The sequence below is a fragment of the Zea mays genome, chromosome 5 (assembly GCF_902167145.1).
Source record: "Zea mays cultivar B73 chromosome 5, Zm-B73-REFERENCE-NAM-5.0, whole genome shotgun sequence".
NCBI classification, from domain to species: Eukaryota; Viridiplantae; Streptophyta; class Magnoliopsida; order Poales; family Poaceae; genus Zea; species Zea mays.
Window position 1 is genome coordinate 214,228,984 of NC_050100.1, and position 15,435 is coordinate 214,244,418.

Sequence of the window (15,435 nt, forward strand, 5' to 3'; positions counted from 1 at the left end):
GTCCGGTGCAGCACCGGACAGTCCGGTGCCCCTCTGACTTCTGCTCTGACACTCTGAATTCAACTGTACATTATGCAGAGTCGACCGTTGCGCGCAGATGACCGTTGCTCCGCTGGCTCACCGGACAGTCCGGTGTACACCGGACAGTCCGGTGAATTTTAGCGGAGCGACCTCCCACTTTCCCGAAGCTGGCCAGTTCGGAGCCGCTTCACTCTGGAGCACCGGACACTGTCCGGTGGTGCACCGGACAGTCCGGTGAATTATAGTGGGCTGCGCCTGAGAAACCCGAAGGTGAAGAGTTTGAAGGCAATCCTCTCTGGTGCACCGGACACTGTCCGGTGGCACACCGGACAGTCCGGTGCGCCATACCAGGGAGCACTTCGGTTTCTCTTTGCTCCTTTCTTTTGACTCTTGTCTTGTTCTTTTTATTGGTTTTATGTTGAATCTTTGGCACCTGTAGAACATGTAATCTAGAGCAAACTAATTAGTCCAATTGTTTGTGTTGGACATTCAACCACCAAAATCATTTAGGAAAAGGTTTAAAGCCTATTTCCCTTTCAGCAGTCTTGAGTGGCCTGTAGCCTAAGTCATGGCAACAACACGCTTGTTGGGCCTGCATTGTCTTCCACCTTATATTTAATGTGTTGTACATAAGAATTATCCATTAAGCTATCACTATGGACTTATCCTTGGTTCCTTACATGGTGGGGTCCGTTTCTTGGGTTCGTACTGTCATCGTTGGACTCAAACCTATCCCTTTTTCTTATTGTAGGACTGCACTTATGCATCACAAGTCCCTTGTCTCCTCAGTGCATCAAGCACCGAAAGGCTTGGGCCTCGGTCGGCTTTGGGAGGGGACACCGAGGGGCTTAAGGAGTGTAGGGCCAATGGATGTACCCTAGACACCTAAATATTGTTGAGTGCCTTGGGGACTGAACTGCATCAAGCACCTGTATGTCATGCATCCTAGGGCATGAGCCCCCCTAGAGACTTAGGCTTACTCTTGTGAGTGCCCTGGGGCACGAGGGGTCCAAGGCTTATTCTCATGAGCGCCTCGGGGCGATGACATGCCTTAAGGTCATATTCTCATGAGCGCCCCGATGCGTGATAAGCCTCGGGGACTTATCCTCATGAAACGTGGGACCCTGAGATCTTTAAACTACTAATTAGTGCTCGCGGGTTCAAGGCTCTTGAGGATTTACATTATTCCCTGTTAGGGTTTTCTTGGGGTAGTACGTGTCCCGAACACTTAGATCACCATTGGGTCTGGTGGGTCCTAAGTTTCTTTGTGACTTTACAAGTCCTAGTGCATAACTATCCGTTTGGAGTGCCATGATATCAAGTTTCTTGCCATCAAGCTCCTCATGTGTTCGGGGCCAAAGGAGGTCCTCACGACATGGTGCTCCGGTGGTGTGAACCTATGACAGTAGGTCCCACAATAGTCTCTTATATTATAACCCTTGAACTTGTCTCGAAAGTTGTCGAGCATAGGACCTTGGTCAGATGTCGACACTAATTCTACTAGAAACGTGTCTCACGATCTAATATTTGGAATAGATTTAAAACTAAAATGTTTCAGCATGCCAATCACATCCCAACATTTAACTAATAAACAAATTTGTATAAGGAATACATATATTTACTTTCTTTATTTTAAGTAAAACAATAAAAAAGTGTTATGCCTGATATATATTACGGAAAAAAATAATTACTACAAAATATGAAAGACATGACATAAAAAATCTACTTGCTTTGATTAAGGGGGTGTTTGTTTGGGATTATAAACCACCTAGATTATATAATCCAACAATTTTTGAACTAACTCTTAGTTCAAAAGGTGTTAGATTATATAATCTGGATAGATTACAATCTCAAACAAACACCCCCTAAGTGCAAAGGTGCATGAGGGACCAGTAAAGACTCCTCCCACACTTCGAATTGCCGGCTGGCCTGTGGACCGGATATCCGTGTTCAATTCCCCTTGACCCCACCTACCAGCGAATGATCACACACTCATTTGACTTGTACTCCGTACAGTTTAACGGTTAAACCTCTAGGGCGGCAAAGACGGCGACGCGGTAACCGGTACTTCCGGTACAGCACTGCTCGAGCGCATCGTCTTGTCTTCTGGGCCCACCTGTCGGCACCTAATTTAGGGCCTGTTTGTTTACCCCTCAGATTATATAATCTGGATTAAATAATCCTAAGAGGCAAACAAACAGTCCAGCTTATTTGCCGAGATTATATAATCTAACCCTTTGGATTATGATAATCCATAAGCAAGTGAGGAGGTGCTTATTTCAGATTATTTTTTTCCCACTTCCCCACTACCCTTTAAAGTTTCCTAGAAATTACCCACCATTGCCATTATAACCCACCATTGGCATTAATGTCTTCATCATACAAAAGAATCTTATTAACAACTCAAATAATCTGGATAAACAAACGGGACTACTCAGATTATATAATCCAGATTATATAATCCAGATTATATAATCCTCCAAAAATAATCTAGATTATATAATCCATGGGTTAAACAAACAGGCCCTTAATTCGTCCGCCTCTCTCGGTCGCGTCTCCCTCCCTCGTGTCACCCACCCATTTTCGTCGGCCTCCTCTTCCCCCCGCCTCGCCAGCCCGAATTAGGAGCTACGACGAATCTACCGGGCCGAGCTCGCCAGCTGGCCTCCCCGAGGGCGAGGCCCTATCGGCTGCCGTTCCCCCATTGACAGGGAGCTCAGCCCCGCCACCGCCGCGGCTGCGGCGTGTGGACGTAACCGGAGCTCCTCGCAGCCGCTGATAAGATCCGAAGGGTTCCTAGGCTTTTTGTGGCGGGAGGCGACTGGTTCCGTCGGGTGGTCCGGTGAGCATGGCGGGGCCCAAGTTTGGGTCGTTCAAGGCAGAAAAGGGGGACTCAGCGGCGGCTGCAGGCGCGGCGGCGCAGAGGAGGGACCCATACGAGGTGCTCGGGGTGGGGCGTAATGCTACTGAGCAGGAGATCAAGAGTGCCTTCCGCCGCATGGCACTCAAGTAAGTATTGTCTGCAATGGTCTTGGATTTGGGCACTTCGCGTGCTCTTATTTTCCTCAGAGGGAATGACTGTGTTCAAATTCCTTTTGTAGATTAGTTCGCATTTTGTGCTTATTTTGTTCCGAGTATGCGTAGCTGTATATTGTTTTATTATCTTGAATAAATTCCTCTCCTTTTGGAACCACGTAAAGACCAGTATTATATAGCTTCTGAATCGTGCATTATAAATTGGAACAACAAGCAAGGCTCTGTCTTGCAAAGAAAAAAAAGAAGCTCTGTCCTGCCTTATGTGTATGTTATTGGTAGTTTAGACTGTTTAGCTATCTTGTTTACTGATAAATTGATGGTGACGATGCAGCTGTCTGAGTATTTATATATCTAGTAAAATTTGTCATGCAGGTACCATCCAGATAAGAATTCAGACGACCCTGTTGCCTCAGAGAAGTTTCAAGAGGCCACATTCTCCTATAATATCCTGTCAGATCCAGACAAGAGGCGCCAGTATGACGCATCAGGGTTTGAGGTGATTGGGGGCATGGTTGAGCATTTGAGCTGACTGTTTTTTTCGTGTGACTAATGTTTTTGTTACTGTCCAGGCCATTGAAGCAGATAGTCAGGAACTGGAGCTGGACCTATCAAGTCTCAATACTGTAAATACAGTGTTTGCTGCTCTGTTTAGGTAGCTTAAAGATGATATATCTGCTATTCTGCTTTACTCGATATTATTTGCCTTGTTATGTAATGTAATATATATTTGCCTCATTGTGTAATGTAATATATTTGTGCAGCAAACTAGGTGTTCCAATCAAGACCACTGTCTCGGCAACAGTTTTAGAGGAGGCATTGAACGGGTCAGTAGAGATTTCTCAGCTTCAGCTGGGCAAATCTCTATGTAGGAAGGTTGGCTACTGCTGCTTTTTGTTCTTTATCTGTTCATTTTTTGACCAGTGAGTAAAATTCCGTATTTGTACACATGTTGGCAGGTAGAAAAGCAGTCAGCTCACTTTTATTCTGTGGACATAACAGATAAAGAAGCCAAAATGGGCTTAGTTTGTAGAGTTCATTCAACTTCTAAAAGTAAATTTAAGGTTTGTTGCCAACTTACTAGTCAATCCATCTTCTATGATCTTTTGACCTTATAACTTTTATGTTACATCAGTTATTGTGTTTCAGTTCTAAATGTCGCACTCCACTAGTAAATGTTTTCTTTCTCTTTTTTTGTGCAGAACTGACCGTGTAATTTGATTCTGTCAGTTAACTGATAAGCATCGTCTTTTAATTTTAGTGTAGTGGAAAATTTTATGTCACTTCCATTTTTATTAAATTACGATAGTCGATAAATGATTAGCTGATTCCCTTTAGTTGTTGTTAATGTTGCAGCGTAGAATGTTTAAATAAACCAAGTACTTGATGTATTGTGCAATTGCAGCAAAACAAGTTTGTTGACACTTCTCTTTTCAGTTGCTGTATTTTGAGCTTGAGGACAATGGTGGATTAAGCCTTGCTTTACAGGTATGCATGTGTGTATCCAGCTTATCGTTTTTGTTAGTGCAAATTTAAAAAGAAAAAGACAAAGTTCTATTGGTTTTTGGCTTATCAACTGCCATTCTGCCAAGCATATGACACCAAACATGTGAAACAAATATTTTCGTACCAAGTTCAGATCTTGTTGATTTGGCAACCTTGAGGGAACAGCCAAGTGGCTACAGCGCATTGACTGTCATAACTGTAGTACGTGAGTCTCAATAATGATTTTGTTTATCCCTGTAGATGTGTTTGGCATCTGTTCATTCTAAAATATAGCTGATATGGTTGAAGCAAGTCCCCTCAACATAATTTATGACAGGGCAGTAAGATATCGTTGCCTGGGAAATTTCTCATCCTGACATTATAAGTTAATTTTGTAGTTTTTTATCTCAATCTCAGAAGATCAGTGTTCAAATGGATGACCTGTAGTGAATATTTCTGTGGTATATATAAATTTGAATATGTTCCTTAGCATTATCTAAGATCCATCTAGAAGCCTTTATTGGTCCAGAAATATTACCAAGGGTCTCAACCGTACGTGTTATCCTGCATAGTCTCCAACTCTCCTATGGGATAAACTGTGTGTACCTTGACTTCATTATTAAATGTTATGTTATCCATCTAGAAGCTTTTAACTATAAATTTACCAGATCACTGAAATGGGCAAGTGGCTGCTACCACACCACTTCTCTCCAAATTAAACAGTTAAGTAATTAGCTTAAGGAATCTGATTGTGAGCACACCCTGAGTTGTTGTGAGATGCTATCACAAAGGAAAAGACAGTAATATCTGGCCCATCAATTCTTGATGATGTGTGAGGACGTTATTTCCCCTGGGTATCAAAGCCAGTTCTTATTGAGAGAGATCACACAGTTGTCTATGTATTTAGGGAGTGTAGGAGTATAGGTGAAGTAGGAAACACATCAATCTACTGCACTTGGATTAATCTAGTTCAGTATTGATTCAGACACCATGTCTAGGGAATCAACCCAAGTAACTCAGGTGAGCCATCTTTAGTAAAGGGAACACAAAAACTATACAGATAGGATGTCATAAATGCACATAAAACTTCACAATAGAATAAAACAGATGATGCACATAAAGCTTCACAAGAGAATAAAACAGATGCATAATTTAGAAAGAGTGGCATAGTTACTAACTGATTTCTGAAGTTATTGCCTTGTTTGTATTGAAGTCTGCTGCTTGACAATGTTCTAATATCCACAAGGGGATTTCGTGATCTTACCATGTTGTCTGAGCATGATTTCAGCTAACGTCTATTAGCCTAGTGCAGGAAGATAGTGCAAAAACTGGAAAAGTTACTTCTGCGGGCATGTTCTTTCTAGGCTTTCCTGTGTATCGGTTTGAACAAAATAATTCAGTGAGTATACAGATTAATGCCTTTTTGCATCTTTTTGTGTTTCTTTGTGTGTTTATTTTTACAAGCTCCTATTACTACTAGGCTGCTGCTGCGAAGGATCCTGACAGTGCTTTCTTTAAAAGATTGGATGGCTTTCAACCTTGTGAAGTAAATGAACTGAAAGCAGGAAGCCATTATTTTGCTGTATATGGTAATCTCATTTTCTGTGCACCATCTAGGCATCTAAACTATATTACAGTTTACTGAAAAACAACCATTTTTCAGGTGACAATTTCTTTAAAAGTGCAAGCTATACTATTGAGGTTGTATCTGCTGAACCCTTCTCTGCTCAAAAAGAGAAGCTACGAAGTGTGGAGGCAAAGATAATTGCAAAACGATCTGAGCTGTCTAAATTTGAGTCTGAGTATCGCGAGGTATGTGGATCCCTTTGACATATTTTATTTATGTAGGTTCTCAATTTATCATAAAGTTTAAATGCTAAAACACATCACTAAATTGGAAGGTTTTGGCAAAGTTTACTGAGATGACTAGCAGATATGCTCAAGAAATGCAAACGGTATGTGCATTCATTATAAACTGTCATTTGTGCTTCTCACTGTGGTCTGAACTTTTTATGTTTTCATGCATAGATTGATGACCTTCTAAAGGAAAGGAATGCAATTCATGCATCCTATACCAACAACCCAACTCTGCAGCGGAGTTCCAGTAGCAGCAAAGGGAAATCACCCTCTAAAGGGTCCAGAAGTGAGGATGACCAAACTGTAAAGAAGGAAAAGAAATCCAAGAGCCAGCCAATGGAGGGATCCAAAAGCGATGATGAGGGTCCCGAAAACAAAAAGGAAGAAACGCCTAAAGATCGGATTCGAAGGAAGAAGTGGTTCAACATTCATTTGAAAGTGGACAAGAGAAGGCCCTGCTGATAACTGCGATATATCATGTAACCGTTTTTTTTTGGGTGGGTGGTTGGGGGTTTGGAAGATCTATCTCTCAGTATTAACTTGTTCCTTCTGTTCTTTATTTTTTTAGGTACTCCTCAAGATCTCTGCTCCAAGTACAAGGAAAAAATTCCCATTTGACGTCCAGGAAGATGCATCTTGTCGATCATTCCCATGATCAAGCCCATTCTATTTCCTGAAAAGTCAGGAACCTCGCCAGCTTCAAAAATGGTGTATGTACCACTTAGTTTTGGACCCCTAGTCGGATACTGTTGTATTTATATCAAGTTGGACGGTTATGTACAATAGATACCTTAATAGTGTGATGTCCAGAATGGCAGAATCCAATTCAGATTTGTTCAATTTGTTTGATGTTGTCCGTGTCAAACTTTACTACCCAACTTGACTCAGCCATCCGATCTGAACTACTGATCCTGTATTCCATGAGGCAATCTAGCAATGTGCGATGCTGGTTAAAACTTGTGCGTCGTACTTCATGAAGGAACAAGGTTTCGATGATTCTTGCTGTTTCAAACACTGAATGAACACATGGTTACAATTACAAGAGAGACATTTGAACAGGTATGCTCCTAGGTTGCGTCTTGCGTGAGCTTGGTCTGGTACCGCATGATGAAAGTGAGAATTTGTATCAATCCTCTCAATTGAGAATGGCCAGTTCATCTGTTGTGGTGCGCGTAGACCAAACCGTGATTTCACAGTGTGCGGAAAACAAAATCAACTCTGACCATGTGTTCCCCTCAAAATCAAGCATTGGCACATCCCACGGACAGATTGTCCAACAAAGGATGTATGCTTCTTTTTCCTTGTAGCATTAGATACGGGTGCACCATAGCTGGTCCGTAATTGTGATGGGTCTAATAATCTTCTCCCTCATCTTTAGGCATCACTCCGGAGTTCGGGCACACTCGGCCACTCGCACACTATATAGGGAGGGGTCGGAGCCAAGGGGGCGGCCGGGCGGGCACCAAACCTTCCGTATACACAATTATACTCCCTCCGTTTCTTTTTATTTGTCGCTGGATAGTGTAAAATTGCACTATCCAGCGACAAATAAAAAGAAACGGAGGGAGTACGAAATATAGAATTTCCTTAGATCAAAATAAATTTATCTATCAAAAAAAATTGTCACTTTTTAGTTATTGTGTGCACAATTAATTTTGATACTTTAACTTGAGTATACAACCATCTAAAGCTAAATACATTAGGATCACTTGTTCATTTGGTAAAAAAATCTTTTGAAATTATGTAAAAAGTTCTATTTATCAAATGTTTTACGGATTATTAAGATTAATAATCACCATTCCAGTCTCAACTGCAACCATTGAGAGAGCCTTTTAGCTACAAAACTTACCAAAACACATCTACGAAATAAACGGGAGATAATTTTATGTGAAGTTACTTGATCATTTATATTGATATATAATTGATAGTTATGATAATCTCTCATGATATAATCAAAGCTTTTCATTTGACCGATTATCATATAGGTAAATTATTTTGATATCAGTTGGAATTAATTAATATACAATTATATGGTGCAAATATTTTTATTAATCTAGTATCTATGCTATACACAAACTAGTATACACATGTGTATATATCCTATGATACTTTTTTATTTGATAAATTATTCGGTCCCTCTTATACCGTAATTCTGGCTTCGCCGTTGAGGGAGAGCCTCGTTTAGGAGAAGCCGTGTTAAGTTTTGTAGCGGTGTCGTTCGTATATACTAGAGTTACCTTATCTTTGAAACCTAATAATGTGATTTTGTCATCCTCGATTTCTATAAACTATGAATTACCTATTTTTATTAGTATTTTCTTTTCTAAAACTATCTTTAACGGCTTACCCATTCTCATCCCGATATTTAAATTTCACGCTGCAAATATTACAACCTACAGTGTAGAATAGTGCAAAACTATGTTTTAGATAACCATATAGATAAGTTGCTGGACACAGTCTAAGCATCTCTAAGAGACTAGCCAAATAGTTCGTCCAGCCAAAATTTAGCTACTCAATAGTAAAATAACTCTGTAACAAACTAGTCATCTAACTCGGCAAACTATCCGACTCTCCAGATTGTGTCTCTCACTAGGCAAATTTGGATAGCCACTCTGACTAGACAAACTAGATAGATAGTCTGTTGAAGTGAGATGTTACATATAGAGTGTGACATTTATGAAAGGACAAATAGAGAGTTAAATAGAGAGTAAAACAAGGTTGGAGATGCTCTAATAAACTTGCTAAAAAAACCTCGACGATTCAAATTTGTACGGGTCCTCACTTCCCATTCCCAGGCACAAACCGGTAGCAGCATTTGGCGTTTGCTAAAAATGGAGTAAAGAGCACAAGGACGGCACACGTTAAGCGTTACAACTTACAAGCGTGCGCGCAGGGAGTGTTGTCCACCGTTTACAACTCCTCTTCTTCCGGTTGTGTCCACCGCAAAGCTCTCCCCGCCACTCCCTCGGCTCCGTTCGCCTGCCCTCCATTGCCTCCAAGAACGGCCGCTCCTCGCATTTCTTGGACCCGTACACCCGCTCTTCCAAGTTAGGAGGGGAGCACCCATCAGCCAAGAGCTATCCATACGCACAGCGATGCACCAGCACGAGATACTAGCCATCATGCGCCTGTCGTCCCTCCTCCTCGTCGTGGCCGCCCTCTCGGCGCGCGCCGCGGCGCAGCAGGTGCCGCCGGTGGGCGGCAGCGCTCTGAAGCCGGACTACTACAGCCAGTCGTGCCCGCGCGCGGAGCGGATCATCGCGGAGGTGATGCAGACGAAGCAGATGGCGAACCCGACGACGGCCGCGGGCATGCTGCGCGTCTTCTTCCACGACTGCTTCGTCACCGGGTGCGACGCGTCGGTGCTGATCGCGTCCACCCAGTTCCAGAAGTCGGAGCACGACGCGGAGATCAACCACTCGCTCCCCGGGGACGCCTTCGACGCCGTGGTGCGCGCCAAGCTGGCCCTGGAGCTGGAGTGCCCCGGGGTGGTGTCCTGCGCCGACATCCTCGCGCTGGCGTCGGGGGTGCTGGTCACCATGACCGGCGGGCCCCGGTACCCGATCCCGCTGGGGCGCAAGGACTCGCTGTCGTCGTCGCCCACGGCGCCCGACGTCGAGTTGCCACACGCCAACTTCACCGTGGACCGCCTCATCCAGATGTTCGGCGGCAAGGGGTTCACGGTGCAGGAGCTGGTGGCGCTGTCCGGCGCCCACACGCTGGGCTTCTCCCACTGCAAGGAGTTCGCCGACCGCCTCTACAACTTCCGCAGCCAGGGCGGGAAGCCGGAGCCGTTCGACCCCAGCATGAACCCGTCCTACGCCAGGGGGCTGCAGGACGTGTGCAAGGACTACCTCAAGGACCCCACCATCGCCGCGTTCAACGACATCATGACTCCCGGCAAGTTCGACAACATGTACTTCGTCAACCTGGAGCGCGGCCTCGGACTGCTCAGCACCGACGAGGAGCTGTGGACGGACCCCCGCACCAAGCCCCTGGTGCAGCTCTACGCGTCCAACCCCACTGCCTTCTTCACCGACTTCGGCCGCGCCATGGAGAAGCTCAGCTTGTTCGGCGTCAAGACCGGCGCCGACGGCGAGGTCAGGCGGCGCTGCGACGCGTACAACAGCGGCCCCGACGTTGGCGGCGCCATGCCTATGGCTATGCCCATGCCCAAGATGTGACGCTGCGCGCGCTACAAGTACAACGACGGCGGCCGCACGCGTGCTTGTCTGCCGATCGATCGACGGCCGAGCTGTGTGGCACGATGACCCCTGCTGCTCCTATAGTCCTATACGGCGGTCACGATGGTGTTAAAAAAAATATATGCGGAGATGTGATATGTTTCCTGCTTGATCAAGTAATTTATTTCTAATCCGTGTGCTGCGAAAAAAAACTCTTCGAAGTGTTGCTGCTTGCTAGTATAAATTAATTTATTTTTTTATCCTTTGATCGTACTCATCGTCATGTATGTAAGTAAAGTCACGCAGACTGTCACATTGTTTTCTTGTCAACAGTTTGTGAGACAGACTGTTTTTTAAGCGATGTTTAGTTTCTAGAGATTAATTTTTATTCTCTTTATTTTATTATATTTTAATTACTAAATTTAGGAATAAAATAAATGTACTAAAACTAGTCAAAACCAGCACCCCTAAATGTGTGACATTTGGCCGCCAAGGACACAGGCCACGGCAGCATGTCTGCGCGCTTGTGATTGGCTAGTTCCCTGGGAGTGCACGTCACAAGCCAGCTGGGTCTGAAACCGGCAAATTGTTTTAGTGCGCGCCGCCTTGTGTACATTGCTATGTGTACACAAGTTCTCATTTCATGCTTAAAAGCAAAATATCACATTAAACACAGCATAAATATTACTGTCTCCGTCCTAAAATATAATTTATTTTATACTAATCATATATATTTATTAACTAACATATGAATGCAGTTTGCATATATATATATATATATATATATATATATATATATATATATATATATATATATATATATATATATATATCCATATTCATTTGAATCAATATGGACAGAAAAATAGATTAAAAAGAACTATATTTTAGAACAGATGGAGTACATAGGACTTTATAAATTCGACAGTTCTTCTTATAAAGTTGACATAGTAACTTAAAATATGTGGTGGGGACGAAATATAAAAAAACACGAAGCTAACATGAAGTTTAATTGATTCACATACTTTTGTTTTTAAGTAAGAGCGAGATTATTGGCAACAAATGAACCTAGCGGTGGCGTTAGACATAGAAGCGACCGATCATACGCAAAGATGGTGTGCAATGGTGAAAGCTGCTAAGCGGATATGTGCAATGGTTAAAGTAGATAAGGCAAGATCATCTCTTGTATGGGGCAAGGTCATCCCCAACAATCACCACTTTTTTTGTTTGGTACAAGAGATAAACTTGAATGAAACTATCCTAGTTTTTGTTTGGATGGTGGTCAGATGTCATTGGTCGAGAGGGGCGGGGATGGCCATGCATCCTAGTTTTCAGGACCGCGAGAGGGCGGGAGCGGCACCGATCGCTCGATTTTTTGGGACCGTGCATCCACAAAAATTGTTTCAGTGTTCACTATCTATATGTTGTTTGGTTATACATCCAACCAAACACATCCTAAGTGTCCAGCTCACCAATCGACCCTCTCGAAGTAGGGCATCGGTCCGCTGGTAGATTTAAATAATAGTGGCACTGTTATACAAAGAGCATATAGATGGAAAGTGGTTTTTGATTGCGATAACATGAAATATACAATGAAGCATGAGAGGAGATTTTAGAAGCTACAATGCCGGTAATTAACCATAGCTTTGTGATTGATATATTAAAGGAATATTAGAGAAGACAAATAATATAGCATGTTATTGGTTGTAAGGATTTGTATACTCTATCCATACAATAGTTATGTTTTTATTATTAATATATGGTCAACTTATTATTTTTATAATATTTTTGTTCTTGTGTAAGACCTATTTGAGACCTCTAGAAATAATTGCTAGCAGCTAAAATTAGGTATAGGGATTTCAACTAGCCTAGTTAAAACCTTACCTAATTGTTAGTTGGCACCCCAACTACCAATTAGTTCATTATTTGGGTTAGAACACCTACAACCGGCTAAAACTTACCAAAAGACATTGATAGTCGCCTAGAGGGGGGGTGAATAGGGCGAAACTGAAATTTACAAATATAAACACAACTACAAGCCGGGGTTATCGTTAGTAATAAAGAAACGAGTCCGCGAGAGAGGGCGCAAAACAAATCCCAAGCGAATAAGCAAGTGAGACACGGAGATTTGTTTTACCGAGGTTCGGTTCTTGCAAACCTACTCCCCGTTGAGGAGGCCACAAAGGCCGGGTCTCTTTCAACCCTTCCCTCTCTCAAACGATCCCTCGGATCGAGTGAGCTTTTCTTCTTCTCAATCAAACGGGAACGAAACTTCCCCGCAAGGGCCACCACACAATTGGTGCCTCTTGCCTTGGTTACAATTGAGTTTTGATCACAAGAACAAGTGAGAAAGAAAAGAAGCAATCCAAGCGCAAGAGCTCAAAAGAACACGACAAATCTCTCTCTCTAATCACTAAAGCCTTGAGTGGAGTTGGAGAGGATTTGATCTATTTGGTGTGTCTAGAATTGAATGCTAGAGCTCTTGTAGTAGTTGGGAAGTGGAAAACTTGGATGCAATGAATGGTGGGGTGGTTGGGGTATTTATAGCCCCAACCACCAAACTTGACCGTTGGCTGGGCTGTCTGTTCGATGGCGCACCGGACAGTCCGGTGCACACCGGACAGTCCGGTGCCCCTGCCACGTCATCACTGCCGTTGGATTCTGACCGTTGGAGCTTCTGACTTGTGGGCCCGCCTGGGTGTCCGGTGCACACCGGACATCTACTGTTCCTTGTCCGGTGTGCCGGAATGGGCGCGCCTGACATCTGCGCGCGCAGAGCGCGCATTAAATGCGCGGCAGAGAGCCGTTGGCGCGGAGATAGCCGTTGCTCCGGAGTCGCACCGGACAGTCCGGTGCATACCGGACAGTCCGGTGAATTATAGTGGACTAGCCGTTGGCGTTTTCCCGAAGCTGGCAAGTTCCTGAGGCCGACCTCTCTTGGCGCACCGGACACTGTCCGGTGTACACCGGACAGTCCGGTGAATTATAGCGGAGTTGCCTCTGGAAATTCCCGAAGGTGGCGAGTTTGCGTTGGAGTCCTCTGGTGCACCGGACATGTCCGGTGGTGCACCGGACACTGTCCGGTGTACACCGGACAGTCCGGTGATCCCAGACCAGAGGGCCTTCGGTTCCCACTTTGCTCCTTTGTTGAATCCAAAACTTGGTCTTTTTATTGGCTGAGTGTGAACCTTTTACACCTGTGTAATCTATACACTCGGGCAAACTTAGTTAGTCCAAATGTTTGTGTTGGGCAATTCAACCACCAAAATTAATTAGGGACTAGGTGTAAGCCTAATTCCCTTTCAGACATTATTGTCCCTTTTTAACTCAATCATCGGTCTCCACTCGAAATAGAGCACTATAAAACTAATAGATCCAACAAACTTGGAGGTATCAAATAGTCTCCAACTAATAGTTAGTCGGCCTATTCCAGCTAACAATGTTTTAACTGACTAACTATTTCCTCTAGAAGTTTTAAACATACCCTCCACTGTAAGCTTACATATCACTTCTCTCAAATCTACCTTAGCACATATCATGGTTGGATCCTATTATTATATTTGTCTTTAGTCGTTGATTATTAACATGTCTCATGCGAAAAACATGCATAAAAAATCTATACGATAGATATAGATCAGTGGATCAAACACAAGGGGGTGTTTGTTTGGGATTATAAACTGGCCAGATTATACAATCCAACAAATTTTAAACTAACACTTAGTTTTTAGTTCATGTTGGATTATATAATCTGGGCAGATTATAATCTCAAACAAATACCCCGTGAGTCGAGAAACGATGCAGAGATATGTATCAAAGAGAAATAACGAGAAACATGTTTGATTTTTCACTTGAGTAGTGTTATTCTCACGGTTTGTAATTTGTCGTCCTAGTTGGCGCCTCATATTTTGCAACACGCACTATCTTTAAATGTTGCCTTATCTAGACTTATTATACACATGTACAAAATCGTATACTCACTTTGTACTAAATTGTAATAATTTTTAGATCAGCTTCAATAGTTTTGTAAATTTAGGTCTCTAAATCACAACTTTAATGAGTTGCTAAATAACTTTAGGAGTAAAAAATTATAAGTTCTTCAACAACTCTCTAAATATAGGTTATAGTTTTATTTATGAATCTATCCATGTAAAAAATAAGTCACAAATATCAACAACTACCTTCATTGCCTACATAGTACAACCAATTTGTTTTTGGTTAGTGAGTTGGTAAATGATTGCCAAATGTAGAGAAGAAATTAGGTTAAATGAAAAATAGCTAAATTTAAAAAGTTCATTTAGAGAACTGTTGATAGGAGTTTTTAGGTAACTATCTAAATCAAGAACTTCTAAAGTTGCTCTTAGTTTTTTGTAGATATATATCTTTTGTTGTACACTTAAATATATAAATATATACTCTGTCTAGATATAAAATAAAAACAATATCTAGAAAATTCGAATTGTTTTATAATTTAAAACTGATGAAATACTTTTGAACATCAATGAATTAATCTATACTAGTCGCATGTTCTATATTCACAATATTTACAATATCTATCTTTTATAGAACATAAAAAATATGTATTTCAGTGGTTAGAAGCTAAATCTAGGAGAGAGAGGGAGGGTTAAGATTTGAACCCAAGTTTTGTGCTTATTTTTTATTTATTTCTAGTTGTGCACGGGGAGGAAGATGTATTAAATATAATCTAATTATAAAATGAACTGTGTTAATATTTGAACCCAAGTTCTATACCTATTTTTTATAATTTTCTAGCGGGTGCGTGGGAAGAAGATGTATTAAATATAATATAATTATAAAATTAATTATACAGACAAAGACTATAAATGACTACAGCGGC

General features: G+C 42.3%; 2 protein-coding genes across 2 annotated transcripts; both read left to right on the top strand.

Moving 5' to 3' along the window:
- Positions 1 to 2,591: 2,591 nt before the first annotated feature.
- Positions 2,592 to 7,230, top strand: LOC100382440 (uncharacterized). Its single transcript, NM_001175182.1, has 12 exons — positions 2,592 to 3,030; positions 3,430 to 3,553; positions 3,627 to 3,709; positions 3,819 to 3,930; positions 4,014 to 4,118; positions 4,492 to 4,542; positions 5,852 to 5,938; positions 6,020 to 6,128; positions 6,203 to 6,351; positions 6,441 to 6,494; positions 6,568 to 6,875; positions 6,965 to 7,230. The coding sequence occupies exons 1-11, from the start codon at positions 2,870 to 2,872 to the stop codon at positions 6,856 to 6,858; spliced, it is 1,326 nt and encodes a 441-aa protein (NP_001168653.1). The 5' UTR covers positions 2,592 to 2,869; the 3' UTR covers positions 6,859 to 6,875; positions 6,965 to 7,230.
- Positions 7,231 to 9,424: 2,194 nt separating this feature from the next.
- On the top strand, positions 9,425 to 10,840 carry LOC100284887 (peroxidase 65). The gene has a single exon (NM_001157782.2). The coding sequence runs from the start codon at positions 9,492 to 9,494 to the stop codon at positions 10,578 to 10,580; it is 1,089 nt and encodes a 362-aa protein (NP_001151254.2). The 5' UTR covers positions 9,425 to 9,491; the 3' UTR covers positions 10,581 to 10,840.
- The last annotated feature ends 4,595 nt before the right edge of the window (positions 10,841 to 15,435 follow it).